The sequence below is a fragment of the Solanum tuberosum genome, unplaced genomic scaffold (genome assembly GCF_000226075.1).
Source record: "Solanum tuberosum cultivar DM 1-3 516 R44 unplaced genomic scaffold, SolTub_3.0 scf00114, whole genome shotgun sequence".
Classification (NCBI taxonomy): Eukaryota; Viridiplantae; Streptophyta; class Magnoliopsida; order Solanales; family Solanaceae; genus Solanum; species Solanum tuberosum.
Window position 1 is genome coordinate 201,970 of NW_006239038.1, and position 15,690 is coordinate 217,659.

Below are 15,690 nucleotides of genomic sequence, written 5' to 3' on the forward strand. Positions count from 1 at the left end.
CAAAATCTAGGGAAGTACTAAAGTCAAAATGAAATGGAGAGAGTAGTAGATATAGTTTTCTAATATTTCAAGAAAAATTGCATAAAATTGATTTCAATTTGCATTCCATATTTCTCAAAAATCCCAAAAAATGTTGAGAATTTCTTATTCTTCTTTGCATATTCCCTCAATTTGTGGAGCACCAGTTAATTTCGTTCTCTCTTTCTTGAATCCATCTTCTCGTAAAGTATCAAACTTCACTCGCTTAGCTTTACTTCACTCGACAACCCTTTTCCCCAATTCACGTAATTTCCAGTTTCCCACCTTCAAAAGGGTGTCAACAATGATGGGTCGTAGTCATTCTTGTTCGAGAGTAATTACAGGTATTTGTTTGATTCTATGAACAATCTCTTTTGTGTTACTGTTTTTTGTTCGTAGCTGATGGATGCTTTGTTGAGGTTGAGCCCTAGTGTAACATTAGAGTTAAAATGTAGGTCAAAATGGAGGGGGGTGGGGTAGAGTTGCTCTTTTTGATGATGTGTAGGTAGTGGCGAAGCTGGGATTTTCAGTATGAAAAAGCTAAAAGATTCAACATTTACTATATATACCCAAAGAATGATTCTTTTTTGATAATGGTGGTGTCCGAGCCAGCTTACGGCACCTCAATTAATTCCATGAGATAGACCAGGTAACTCTATCAATCAAGACAGTGTTTTTGTGTCTGCTGGAATTTGGACATGAGACCTTAACCCAAAGAAATGATTTTGACCTTTGTGTATAAGGTGTACTTTTCGGTCGTAGCTCTCCCCGTGCCTGTAGGTCATGGTTTGAGCTGTAGAAACAGCCTATTTGCAGAAATAATAAGGGAAAGTAGCACGATTTGTAGTTTAGTGGTATCATAGTTTCCAGGCAATAGGTGTGAGGTCCATTCTCACTGGACCTTTCTCGGTTTGTAGTAAGGGGATTCAAAATATAAAGAAGTAAATGCATGAAAAAGCCAAAGGATTCAACAATTGCTATATATATAAATTAAAAAAAATGATTTTGACCTTGTGCATATAGTGTACTTTTCCTCCCTAGCTCTGCCCATGCCTGTAGGTCATGGTTTGAGCTGTAGAAACAGCCTATTTGTAGAATTATTAGGGGAAAGCAGCACGTTTTGTAGTTAGTGGTACTGGAGTTTCGCGTAAGCTGGCCCGGACACCACAGTTATCTCCAAAAAAAAAAGTGGCTTCATCAATCATCAGAAATTTGACTGTAGCTATTATAGGTTTTGTCTGTCTGATGTCCTCTGGATCTTGAGATCGTGTAGTGGTTGTTCCAGAATCTGAAAGGCGAAGAGAGTTCTTTTCCTTTTGCTATCATCTGATACATGCTGCTGCTAAATCTCACAATATATAACTTTCAGCTTCATATAGTGCTGGGAGTGGTACTGGAGGCAGTTCTGGAGGTGATCGGGAGATATTGGTACAGCATTTACTTGTCAAAGAAGACGATCAGAAGCTTCTACTGGACCTTCAGAAAAGAACTGCTGAAGGTTAGTTTTCAACTTTATTTCTTAGTAAGGAAAGCCCCAGTAACATTTCCATACAAATATTAGAAGCTGAGAACAAATGAGGACTAAATTTATAAGTAAGTTATTTAAATGTCATGATTAAATTTGAGAACTGGGTATGTCAGTATGAAACAAGTTTTCCCTTGATGCTTGTCCTTTCATTTATATTGTTGACTGAAATGCTTGTTATAATCAGGAGAGGATCTAAGTGATCTGGCCGTTGAGTATTCTATGTGTCCATCAAAAGAAGATGGGGGAATGCTGGGCTGGGTGAGAAAAGGGCAAATGGTATGCTTCTTATCTTCAAAAGTATTTTTCTTCTTTTTCTCCCGCTTTTGGTGACAGGAATCAAATTTTCTTGTGATTATGTTTCCAGAATGTTAATTTTCATACTGACAGGCCTTCAGATGATAGCAAACAAAATATCATACATGTGCTGTCTTATAAACATTTAGATGGAGATTTGACTTTTGTTATAATTTTAAATTTCCAATTGTACATAACTACACCGTTGTTGCCTTTTGTTATTTGTATCCTAATAAGTACCTTTCTACTTTTTAGAAGTTGCATTCTTGGTCACCTGGATGCCCAGGTTTAGTTGACTTGATTTATTTGATTTTTGTATTTTCATTGTTAATATTATTAGGTGCCAGAATTTGAAGAAGCTGCATTTGGTGCACCTCTGAATAAGGTTGTAAAGTGCAAAACTAAGTTTGGGTGGCATTTGTTGCAAGTTCTATCTGAGAGGTAATCAAAGAAATCCTTCTTCACTTGAACAACTCAGGAGCCTTGTTCTTACTTGTGTTACTGCTATATGCAGGGAGGAATCTGTACTTGAACACATCCAGCCGAACGAGTTTCATGTGAGGTTGCAAGATCCCTCTTTCCTGGAAGAGGCTCAATTGATTGATGTTCGGGAACCAGAGGAAGTGTATGAGCTCGTTTCTTTCACTATTGTAGAATACTCACTTGCAGCTTTAATATCTTTTATTTATTTATTTATTTAAGTTAATGAGCATACTGGACTTAAAATAGAAAAGAGTCCGAGGGGATTCCCAAGTAATGAATGTGGCTTCAGTTGTGAAGCTTGTCCACATGGTTCCTGTCACACGACAAAGACGGAGAGAATAGGTATATGACTTATGGGAAGGCAATAGCTTTTGATGCTGAGCAGAATTGACCTGTCTTTCAGCCTTCAAATATAAGGAGAAGCTAATAGAAGCTGCCCACCAAACTTGGGGGTGCATTAAAACTAATGATGTTTTGATGTTGTTCTTAGCAAGATTCACTTTCAAGCCAGAAACTGCCTCGAAAGCTAGTAATATCCCGTGCAAATGTGGAATTTGTTCTTTATCTGCATAACACCTGGCATATGAGTAATAGTAGTATTAATTGTACTAACAATGACAATAACAAGTTGTGCGAGTCAATAGACTGGTCTTATTTGCTTCAAAATTAAATTAATTCAGTGCTCCTCATTAGACATGTTTGGCGACATTGGAAAGTTAGAGCATGATACTTAAACATGTGAATGCAGTGGAAGGAGGATGAGGTCACTATATTTTTCTTTAGAAGAGCAGGAATCATGGTTCCACTGTTCATTTCTGCCTTTTGTGTTGTGACAGGGCCCAGGCTTCTGTACCAGGATTTCAGGTTCTTCCTCTTCGCCAATTTGGAGTCTGGGGACCAGAAATAACTACTAAGTTCGATCCTCAGAAGGACACTTATGTGTTGGTTAGTGCATGTTCTTCTTTGTAGATACTTCTTAACACTGTTTAGAAGCCGGTCTTCTGTTCTTACTCTTTGAGCTAAGAGTTTCTCCTTAAACAGAAGCGTTTAACTCAAGATTTGACTGCTTATTTTGTAAAAATCTGGCATGATAAACTATGATAACATATAGAGGGTCAGATGGGTGAATATCGGTTATTCAAAAATATGCTTCTCCTCTTCCTTCCCTCTCTTTCCTCTGTCTCTTCTCAAATAACTTTTTGTCTTCTATGCAGTGTCACCATGGCATGAGGTCACTACAAGTCGCCAAGTGGTTGCAGACACAGGTAGGATCTTTACCTTCATTTGTAGTTGTGTATAATGTCAACAGATAAACCTGTTCTACATGTAATGGAAGGTTTTGTGTTCCTATCATCTCTGAGATGCAAGGTATAAATTGGAACAGTTATCTCTCATACTATTAGATGAAGATGGTCTTTTAGATCTTCACTTGTGGACTTCGAGGTATAAGTAAGGTGTGATGTGTACCAGAAGAAAGTTGGGGTTCGGGTTGATTATTAGGTTTACTGAAGCATCTCTCCAATTAAGTATGCAAAAAGCCTAAATACCTGTTTATATAAGAATTATTTATTTTCACAGCATATACTTATGGAAAGTGCATCTTTCTAAAAGGTGCTGGTTTAAGCATCTTCCTTCACAGAATGATGAACCTAACGCTAGCTGATGTATTTTGTTAGTGGGTGTAAAGTCCTACCTCCAGAGGCTTATACTATTCTATTCAATGTACATATTAGTTTTTACATTTGATCCGCTTTAGTACGTTGCATGCTATGACATGTTTCATACACCTAATGATTTGAGAAGTGGTGAAACTAATTATGATGGTTTATTTCCAGTATGTCGATAGATCTTAGGTGATATTACCACTAGAACATCGATCATAACACAAAAGGCAGGCTATGCTGCAATTCTGTCATTTTTCATCCTCTCATAATGAACCATTGTTGCTTCTTTACAAATTTTTTTATTTGGGATTCTCAGGGATTCAGGAAAGTATTTAACGTGGCCGGAGGAATCCATGAATATGCTGTCAAAGTTGATCCATCGATCCCAACTTATTGAAGCGGGTACTCTTCGTGTCCCTGCTCTTTCCCCTGCCCCGCCTCCCGGTGACAGAGCTAAGTTTGGACAAAACCATTTTGTTTTCGATTTGTCCTACAATTTTGACTCAAACATCAATGTGAATGGTTGATGTCAGGACATCTTTTGTATGCTATCTCTGTATTTCCAACATGCCTCAAGCATCAAATCATACAATTTGCTAGGGTTTTCACCATATTAGAGATAACACAATGCATAATTTTAAAAAATTCTCCATATTTTGAAATGTTGCTAGATGTTTATGGATTTACTGGTAATGTTTTGTCACAATTCTGTCGTGTATGAAGTGGTGATTATGAGCTTTTGCGTTCTGTTTCAAATTGGTATTGGCATGAATATTCCATTGGAAAGGAGACTTGGAGCAACGGCCAAGTTATCTCCGTGTAACCTATAGCCTATAGGTTACCTATAGCCTGGAAAGTTGCCTATATTACACCTCCTTGCGTGCATCCTTCCCTAAACCCTGTGTGAACGCAAAATGCTTTGTGCACTGGATTTCCCTTTATGATATTCCATAAAACTTTAATAAATCATGAGAATCTCAACAAGAGAGAATTTTCATTTTCTGCATCATTCTTTTTTTTAAAATTAAATGTTAGTGTAAAAACTTTATAGTACATCTTGAGATCTCAATTGGTAAAAGGATATTTGCTCTTAGTCAGAACTCTTTCAATAACTTGATGTATGTACATAAAGACAATATCAAAAAGGTTATTGATTAGAAAACAACACTTAATATCTATCTCTAGTGTTGCACAAAACATATATACACATGTATTTATATATTATACATTATGTTATATTATATATAGATAGATACATTGAAGACCCCATTGTTTCCAACACAAAAACAACCATTAAAAGTAACCATTAACCAAAAAAGACCCTCAAATCACAGTCTATCCATCAAATTCTACAATCTTATTTTTGTTTTCATTGCATTTTTCATCTTCTTTTTTTTCTTTTAATATTTTTAACATATTAGTTAATATACAAGAGCATCTATAACTTTGAAACTCTCTTGAAATTTGGTCTCTCTCCCTTCAATAAAGACACAAATAACTTTACTTCTTTTTTTTTGTTTTTGCCAAATTCTTCTGATAGCAATAACAACAACAATTATTCGACGAAAACGTCCCTTCGTTTCTTTGCATTTGTTGCTACTTCTGGATTTCCTTTCTTCATCATAGCTACAAACTCATCATAATTAATACGACCATCCTGCAAAAAAAAAGTTTTTTATTTATATACATTAATTTGTAAAAAATTGCAGAACTATAAATCATTATATGCATAAAGTGTGTGCATTTTTAGATGTTCTTTTTTACTTACATTGTCAGAATCAACTTCAGAAATGATTTCTTTAATATCCTTTGCATCATTCATACCAAATTCTATTAAAGCTTGCTCTAACTCTTCCATTGTAATATACCTGATATCAAAAAAGCAAATTATATCCTGTAATATAAAGCTGGACAAAAAATATTTACACAATCAGGTCAGTTATGACTTAAATCTTCTTTTTTTCGCCCGTCCTCTTCCTTAAGGAATTTTGATTTTGGGGAATAAACTTACCCACTGCTATCCTTATCAAAGTATTGGAAGGCTTTGTAAAGATGTTCCTCTCTGTCCATTTTATTCATTTGCATTGTTGCTGTGATGAACTCTTCATAATCAATTGTTCCATTTCCATCAGCATCAGCCTATAATGTTATCCAAAAAACATATACACATCAGAATAATTAGCTTAATTAGATGGAAGAAGCAAAGGCACAAATTAATCTTCATTTTTTCACTTTTTCATCTAGACAAAGTTTAATCTTAGACATCAAACACTAACTTAATTCATATTCATATTGAAATTCCTGTTATAGTGGTTGAAATTCAAGAAAAAAAAGAAGTGTTTTGATATTAAAAAGACTCATTTTGAAGAACCAAAAATGTTTAGAGAACTTACAGATTCCATTAATTGCTTGATTTCATAATCTGATAATTTGTTGCCTTGTTTGGCTAATCCTTGCTTTAACTCCTCAAGTGTAATTGTGCCACTATTATCAGTATCTATTCCTCTGAACATCTGCTTTAATCCCATTATTTCTTCCTCTGAGAGGCACCCTGCAATAACCTGTAAATTTTTCCAAGTTAATATATACATTTTTTTGATGAATTTATACTTTTCATGGTGTACGTTTTAAGTATTAATATTCTTGCACCATCAAGTTAAGTTACTTACAAATTGTATACAATAAGTTTGACTGAAAATATACAGAAAACAACGCTTTAAAGTTTGACTGTATAACTTACCCGAAGAGCAACTTTCTTGAACTTGTTCATAGCACTAAAGTTTTTGAGCTTATTCAGAACAGCATTGTCAAGTGGTGTATCTGGTGCTTCTCCATCTTCCTTGATCCATGAATGATCTAATTCATATTATAATATATACGCACTCAATTAGTTAGAAAATTGAATATGCAAAATATACTAATTCAATACCTATAAGTGTGTGTGTGTGTGTGATATATATAAAATACTTACTTAGGACTTGGAGTGCAGTTAACCTTTGACTGGGATCTGAATTCAACATTTTCCTAACAAGGTCCTTAGCTCCACTAGATATTGAAGGCCATGGGTCACTTGAAAAATCAACATGTCCACGCAGTATTGCGTTGAATATTCCATTTTCAGATTCTGAAACGCACCAACATTTTCTAATGAGTATAAGTTCTATATATTAACTGTATAGAAGATTCGGGCCTCCAAAGCAAGATTAAGATATCCTCTTAGATAAGAAGACTTAAAAACATCAATCAATAAAAGAAGACTTGGTAACAAAAGGAAATCTCTCTTTTTTCAGTTAAGTGTGTGCATTTTAGTATTAGCCGTCTATCCTGGAATGTGATGGGGATTAGAATAGAAAGAACGTGAAGCGTTAGTGCTACTGGGTTGATTCTATTGGAGGATATACAATCAGATAATAATTTTTTGTAATTTAATTACCTGCCCAAAAAGGAGGAACACCACAAAGAAGAATATATAACATAACCCCAATACTCCAAATATCAACTTCTGGACCATATCTCCTCTTCAACACTTCTGGTGCTATGTAATATGCACTCCCAACTATGTCTTTAAACACATCTCCTGTAACATAGAAAGAAAAAATATGCATAAAAAGGAACATAGTGTTGTTAAAAGATTCAACAAATATTCAAGATCTGCCTTAAAACAGTTTATGATGCATGATTTGGAATGTGTATATGCAGGGCTATGTTAAAAAAATACAAGATTCTAATGTTATTTTTGATATGTTAGATATATGTAACTCATGTGTCAAAAGTTATTTTTCTTTAAACTTTGTTCCGACCATTTAAACATTGTCATATGAAATGAAACAAATGGAGTAGATAGGTATTACCTTGCTTGTAGAACACAGAAAGACCAAAATCAGTAGCCTTGAGAGGTGCATCTTCATCCTTGCTAAGTAGGAGGAAATTTTCAGGTTTAAGATCTCTGTGAATGACCCCCATTGAATGACAAGTATGTACAATTTGCACAATTGTTCTTAACAATGAAGCTGCTGCTCTTTCAGTATAATGCCCTTTAGCTATAATCCTATCAAAAAGTTCACCTCCAGCACACAATTCCATGACCAAATGCACAGAATGTTTATCCTCATAAGCCCCTTTGAGTTCAACAATGTTTGGTTGTTCTGTCAAATGGTGCATAATTTGCACTTCCCTCCTTACATCCTCAATATCCTCTTTATTCACTAATTTCCTCTTGGCAATTGTTTTGCATGCAAATTGCTCCCCTGTTTGTTTGTGTGTGCACAAATGTGTTACACCAAATTGACCTCTTCCTAGTTCTTTACCTAGGGTGTATGTTGCCTTTATATCCTCCATTGGCCTGCCTAATACTGGCCCTATTGGGGCTGCCTTAGATGGCTTTGAAGAATGGTTTGGTGATGCATGTGGTGGAGCCTTTGATGGTGTAGTGGAACCTTGCATGTCATTGTTTCCTGCATGTAACAACACTAGATGTCATCAGACACCGTTTCATTGAATTTTTTTCAATATATTATATGTCCGGGTGCATGCCTCTGTTTTAATGCATGTATTAACAAGAAAAGAAACGCCATTACACATTGTTTCATCGATAAATTTCAATAGAATGTCTATGCATGCATATGCATTCTATGAACATGCATCTGACTGCATATTTATGTTCTTATGCATGTATCAACACGAGATGTCATCAGACATACACACACATCTGTGTTTTTATGCATGTAACAAGAGATATCATCAGACATCATTTCACTGAATAACTTTCAATAGAATACATGTATGTACACGATGCATATGCCTTTTCTGAGCATGTCATCACGCGTTTTATCCATGTATTAACAAGATATTTCATCAGATTTCTATTTCATCCAAAAAGATTCAAATATAACATATATGTGCATATAGGTTGACATTGGTTGAAAATGATGAAATTTGAAAATCAAGATTTACATGCCTGCATGTGATTCTCCTTGTTTTGAATATGATTGTGCAATTTCTTCATTATTTTGTGCAGGATCAGTCTCTGCCTTTGAGCAACAACCCCCCATATTTATTTATTTTTTGGGACAAAAGGCAAAGAGTAAAAGATCCAAACTACTTTTTTTTTTGTTATGTTTTTATGTTTTTTGTTGGAGAAAGGAAAGGGAAGATTAGAAAGTGAATGAAGGGAAAATGGGGTGTGTCCCAGAGGGAAAGCAAGAAAGGAAAAAATAATAATGGGGGGTTTGAAGGGAGTCAAAAAAACAACAAAAAAGAAAAAAAAGAATTTGTTAGAGAATTAAGAGTTTCATTATTGGTGTAGAGAGAGTTTCAACAAAACACAAAACACACAAAAAACAGAAAAGCTGAGAATTCTATGATGAAATGAGGAACTCATTTGCTTAGAGCAATGATTCAGAGAGATTATAGGACTAAATTAATATAACTATTTTATTTTTTTTGATAATTCTTTTAAAATGTTGTTGAAAACTTGTGGAAGGAATCAAGTTTGACTGTGCTTATTTGTAGGGGATAAAATTCACTAATTATTAATATTATTATTTTAATAATAATGGTTCAAGTTAGTTGTTTATTGTTTTCACAATGGGTGATATCCTAAAGACTTTTCATGTTTGGTAATATATAGTACAGGTAGGAAATGGGAACATCGGATAGTTGGCGTAATCAGTTTTAAGGTGTGTTTTAATATATAAGCAAGTGACCAACAAAGATTGTTTCCTTCATCTTTAATTAAACGTCTCGGGTTTGAGTCCCCTTGGATACGGAGTACCTTTGTTAGGGAGTGTCCGAATGTGGGACTTTGCGATGCGAATTCGAAAAGTTGTAAAAAGGTGATAATTGAGATGTAATTTTAACCATACTACTTAGGTTTTGAGGTGTCCATGATCTATGTACACCTTATGTTATAAAAAAATATGTGCATATTAATTCCTTTAAGAAACAGTCCCATCAATAAAACTACGTGTGGAAGTGATTTTGTTTTCGTTTGATAATTGAGTCGTGTGGTCAAGCTTCCTTTTATTTTCCATTTTATTTTGATACAATCGACGGAGAATCACACCCCAAAAATTAGCTACGAGGTGAAAGAATCCGAGGTCATGGAAGTCTCATATTTTGATGAATATCATAGTTGACAAAGAGACATCCAATTTGAGTAACGAAAATACTTAAAAACATCTAATGGATATTTATACGTTAGTATTGAAATTAGTTATTAATTAATATTTAGTTATTTTAATCATAAATTTGACAATAATTAATAAGGGTAAAAATGGAAAGTTATGCTTAATATATGTCTTAATCTTTTTTTTCTTAAAGGGTGTGAAACACCTCAACAATTGAATTAATTTGAAATGGAGGGAGTATCAAAATTATGATTAAAATAACTAAACATTAATTAATAACTAATTTCAATACTAACTAATTAAGGGTAAAATTGAAAAAACATTCTAAAAGTAGTCTTGAAAATTGAACAATTAAGTTAATTTGAAAAATAAAAAATGTCTCAACAATTCAATTAATATGAAATGGAGGGAGTAATAATTAAAACTACATTTAAATCATTATTTCTCGTGAGTTTCATATCTCAATTATTTATTATTGTCTTTACCTACTTAAAACTATCACTCTCTTTATATTAAAAACGCACCTCGATGTTGAGTTTCTCAAATATTTGTTCTCGATCGATAGAAGGCGTGTCCAACTTAACATCGAAGCATGTTTTAATACAAAGAAAGAAAGTGATAGTTAAGATATAAAACTCACAAAAAATATAATAATTCAGATATGTTTTTTACCATTATTTCTTCCCAAAAAAAAAAAAACATCCTATGGCAATGGACAACATGGAAGGATTGTTAGAATATAACTACCACTCCCAATGCTTAGTCCTATATAGAGCATGTGGCAAGCTAAACTTCATCTCATTTTTTCATAAATAAATAAATTAATTAATTAAATTAAAATAATTAGATTTTATAAATATATATTTATAGAATCCATTATAACCTCCTCCAAAGCCTTTTTTTTTCACCATTTCTCTCCTGTGTCTTTTCCTCTTTGTGCTTCATGGAAAATCGAAAGGAGGTATGTTTTAGATTTAATATTTGAAAAATTAATGATTTTTAAAAAAAAAAATCATTTACTTTCTCCATTAATTCTTCTTATCATCTTCAAGATAGGAAACAAAATCATTTGTGGAGATTGTTATATAATCCTTGGGTATTTATTCAATCTTTTTGAAAAAAGAAATAACTTCTCGTTTAGATTGTATGATCTTTTAATGGAAAATGTAAGAGAAAATAAATGTTCTAGATTGATTTTGATGAAAATGATCTTCATGAAGATAGAGCAATTTCCCTTTTTTTCTTTTTCTTTTTTATGAAAATTGTATTAAAAGTTCATGTAATTTTCTTGATTATTTTGAAACTAATTAAAATGGAAAGAGAAAAAAAAATGATTTAATGGAAAATGATATTGAAGATAGAGCAATTAATTTCCTTTTTGATTAGCTTAATGATCATGATTCATTAACTTATTTTCAATCTTTTAATCATCATTATTATCATCTCATCTAAAAGCTCATATCACGATTACATATATAATTTAATTATGTTTTCATGATACATTCTTTTCCATGTGAGTTTGATAGTTTGTTTTATAACAAATAGTGATAAAAATTGACGTCAATCATTTTATCTAAAAACTTAATTTATTAAAGATGACAGTTCGTTTAATAATTTATAGAGAAATGGTCCAAGAAAAGTGCCTCAATTTGGAGCATGGGATAATAATGCTGGAGATGGAGGAAATGGTGGTTATACTGTAGAGTTCTCAAAAGCTCGTGCCAACAAACAACATCAGCCTAAAAATGGTTTAGACGCACGTCACGAGTTGAAAAACAATAAGGAATTTCAGCATCATGAACATAAACAAGGTTTAGACGCACGTCATAAGGAAATTCAGCATCATGAACATAAACATGGTTTAGACGCACGTCAAGGTCATGGATTGAAAAACAACAATAATGAAATTCAGCATCGTGAGCATAAACATGGTTTAGACGCACATCACGGTCATGGATTGAAAAACAACAATAAGGAAATTCAACATCATGAACATAAACATGGTTTAGACGCACGTCATGGGTTGAAAAACGATAAGGAACCTATGCATCAACAACACAAAAATGGTTTAGGCACACGTCATGGGTTGGAAAATAATCAGGAGTTTCAGCATCAACCGTATAAAAATGGTTTAGGCGCACGTCACGGGTTGACAAATGATCAGGAATTTCCTGGCAAGAAACAAGAGGACCCTGGCAATATGGTAAGAATACTTTTTTTCGAGTTTAGACGAATTGTTTTTCTTGATTTTAATCATTTGATTTCTGAAGTTTACTGACTCGACTAATTTGAAGTCACTCTGAACATACCTACCTATAAAGTGATAACACATCTCCCTATAGAAAGACGTTCAATTATATTCTCTTATCTCGAACCTGAGATGCTTTAGTTAAGGGTTGAGGGTTATCTTGAATTCAAGGTCCGTACAACAATAACATAAGAATCTCTTTGAATAACACTAGCTAAAATTGTCAAATGTACCTTGAATTCAAGTCCGTACAACAACAAAAACTACGACTCAGTCTCAAACAAGTTAGAATCGACTATATGAATCCTCATTGATCTTGTCTGAACTTATCCATTTATCGTAGTTTCTCAAGTAAATGCTTATTTCACTTCAAATTTAGACATATTAACATCAATTGAAATAAGCCTAGGTTACCACTTGTTGAGGTTAATATGAACTCCGGCTGTTTCAATTTGTTTATCCTGATTTTCTTTTAATTAGTTCGTTTAAAGAAACATGCATATTTCCCTTTCTACCAATTCCTTAATTTCATTTTCTTTTTACCTTACATGTTTAAGATTACAAAATTAAATGATATTTTGGTAAATTAAACATATTTTTAATTTAAGACTATAAGATTCAAAAGACTTCTTTAATTTTTTAAACTTTGTATTAATTCAAAATAAGACAAACAAGGCCCGACTCAATTTTAGAAAATAATCATATATATGGTGTTGGATAACTTATTAGCTACCTAAAAGAGAAGTGATCAAAATAAAGCATAAAACGCATCCGTGGGGTGCGATTTATGTACAAAAATATCAAAACCTTTTCACAAGTTGCAGTTTGCACTTTGCAATATATAATTATGTTTTGAGTTTTCTTTACTATAGTTTTATATAACAGTATACACACACTTGTTCACATTTGTTTTAGTTCAATTTTACAATAATTTAAGTGTCTATTTGTTACACAGTTAAAAATAAAGATTTTCTATGTAGAATGTATGTATCTACTTATTTAATTTTGTGATAGTTTAAATTTCTATTTATATATATCCCAAAATTGAAAACATTATTGTCAAATAAAAATTAAATTAAATGACATGTTTATGTGTTATGCCACAAACAAACTGGTCATGCATGGGCATATAAATTTGGTGTGGATAAGTCTAGACTTTTGAGCCTTGAAGTAGAAAACAACATGGTATATATGAAGTAAGGGTAGGGTTGTTCATGGTTATGGTTAAAAAATCAAATCGAACCAAATCGATATTTGGTTTGGTTTGGTTTTAAATTTTGAATACCGATACTATTTGGTTTGGTTTTACTAAAAAATCAACCGCAAAAATAATCAAACCGAACCGATAAATTAGATATATAAATTTTATAATTATATATATAAATATTATTCATAAATAAAATATAAATATTTTGTTAAATTTTAACTAACTCAAGTCTTTAACTTTATCATTTTCTCAAGCTCAACACTTAAAATTTTAGCCCAATTATTACAATCCTACGTCCAAGTCCATCAAAATCATTTACTTTAGTCTTTACCTACCCTACCTCACATAAGATAGTCACATTTTCTCTTAATTGAATCACTTTGTTCGTGTGATAATAACTCTAGTAATACTTAATTGATGAATTGAACCGACAATAGCTTTCATGTGGACTGTTCATGTACTTGGTGTTTGTGTCTATCGAGATACATATGTCCTCAAAAATTTTATTACTTTCAAACCGAAAAAAACCAGAAAAATTGAACCAAACCGAACTAAACCGACAATAACCAAATTAACGGTTGTTTTTTTGGTTTGGTTTTAGAAATTTAAAAAATCGACTAGATTGGTTTGGTTTTGATTTTAACCAATAACCGATCCAAACCAAACCACGAACCCCCTACTTCAAAGTATATTGCATTTATCGTTTATATTTATCATTCAATCGTCCATTTATGTAATATATTGCACTCAAATATCAACCAAATGGCTAATTTTTCGAAATTTGTTGAAAATGCAGAAAAATGGATACAGGTCTGTTCCTCAATTTGGAATGTGGGATCAACAAGCAGCTGGAGGAGGTGGTGCAGCAGCCAGTTACACAGTAGAATTTTCGAAGGCTCGTGTCAACAGGAAACAACACAAAAATAATGATCTTTTAGCACGACCACCTAGCATCGATCATGAGCAGGAAGATCTTAGGAAGCAGCACGAGGATGCTTGCATGGTAAGACTTATTACTGTCAGTGCATATAACTTAAATTCACGTACATAACATATGTCTTGTCATAAAATGCCATCAATCAGGATTCTAACATATATACTTGTATTTGAAAAGAATTCACATACAGAGTCTATATTCATTATTACAAAAGAATTTGTATCAAATTCTGAATCCGTCTCTGTGTACCAAAGAAGCAACTATAGACATATATAGTGTTAAATTAACTCCCCTGCTATTTTACTTCATGTATTATAAGTCTATTTATAAGAAACTTTCACAAAGTGCATAATATGGCTTGTTCTGTTACATCAAATGCCACTTGTCGAAGTACATAAAAGGGTAGTCTGATGCACTAAGCTTCCACTATGTATGGGGTCTGAGATGTACGGGGTTCGAGGAAGAGCTGGACTATAAGGGTCTATGCTCATGATCAATAGAACCAGAATCAACAAAACATATATACATATATATGATTTATTTATTTTTGGAACAAGACACATACTTACACAAAGTTTGTACTAACAATCACAAAAGAATCGACATTTAATTAATGACGTAAAATTCTGAATTTGCCTCTGTGTACTACGAAACATGTAGTAGCCATAAACATTATTGTAATAATTCAAACTTTCTTGTCATCTTACCTTATGTTCTTTTTTTGTTGTGTGCAGAGGAAAAAGAATATGTTGACATACCTCAATTGTTGCATTAGGCCTTGATCATTTCCAAATGTCCAAGTGAAGCCTTATTTTGTAATAGTCTTGAAAGTGGCTATGTATGCAAATTAACCACACACTTCTTGTTTTCTTGAGCAAGTGAAAAAAAAAATCTCTAAATTATATAGAACTAAATATTGTATTATTATATCTGGAATCTATAGTAAACTTTTTGAAAAAAAGAAGTTCTATTTACTTGAGTTCGAAGGTCTATAAAAAAACATCTCTCCCTTCAGAAGGAAAGGGTAAGGTTGTGTACACGTTACCCCCAGACCCCACTTATGATATTACAGTGGGATGTTGTTGTAGTAAAAACAAAGTCTTATTACTCTGTTGTTTAATGCAGTTATACACCATATGTTATTAAAAAAAAATTCTACTATTTGTTAATTATGTAAAAGAAA

The 15,690-nt window shown here is 32.9% G+C and overlaps 3 protein-coding genes across 4 annotated transcripts; 2 read left to right on the top strand and 1 right to left on the bottom strand.

The window, feature by feature from the left end:
* The first annotated feature begins 62 nt into the window (after positions 1–62).
* On the top strand, positions 63–9,037 carry LOC102599274 (rhodanese-like/PpiC domain-containing protein 12, chloroplastic). Of its 2 annotated transcripts, XM_006349736.2 has the most exons (9): positions 63–362; positions 1,388–1,516; positions 1,731–1,822; positions 2,181–2,281; positions 2,355–2,465; positions 3,160–3,268; positions 3,538–3,588; positions 4,304–4,389; positions 9,005–9,037. In XM_006349736.2, the coding sequence occupies exons 1-8, from the start codon at positions 131–133 to the stop codon at positions 4,382–4,384; spliced, it is 906 nt and encodes a 301-aa protein (XP_006349798.1). In that variant the 5' UTR covers positions 63–130; the 3' UTR covers positions 4,385–4,389; positions 9,005–9,037. The 2 variants fall into 2 exon arrangements, with proteins under 2 accessions (XP_006349798.1, XP_006349797.1); XM_006349735.2 differs by lacking the exon at positions 9,005–9,037 and having other exon boundaries at positions 4,304–4,649.
* On the bottom strand, positions 5,361–15,334 carry LOC102598509 (calcium-dependent protein kinase 17). The gene is made up of 9 exons (XM_006349733.2): positions 15,266–15,334; positions 7,839–8,441; positions 7,421–7,564; positions 6,959–7,111; positions 6,728–6,843; positions 6,381–6,548; positions 5,999–6,126; positions 5,756–5,855; positions 5,361–5,644 (listed from the first exon to the last, which is right to left on the bottom strand). The coding sequence occupies exons 2-9, from the start codon at positions 8,428–8,430 to the stop codon at positions 5,543–5,545; spliced, it is 1,503 nt and encodes a 500-aa protein (XP_006349795.1). The 5' UTR covers positions 8,431–8,441; positions 15,266–15,334; the 3' UTR covers positions 5,361–5,542.
* LOC102598174 (probable elastin-binding protein EbpS) lies at positions 11,027–15,308 on the top strand. The gene is made up of 4 exons (XM_006349731.2): positions 11,027–11,076; positions 11,737–12,318; positions 14,367–14,573; positions 15,242–15,308. Exons 1-4 carry the CDS (start codon positions 11,059–11,061, stop codon positions 15,287–15,289), a joined length of 855 nt encoding a protein of 284 aa, XP_006349793.2. The 5' UTR covers positions 11,027–11,058; the 3' UTR covers positions 15,290–15,308.
* Positions 15,335–15,690: the final 356 nt, after the last annotated feature.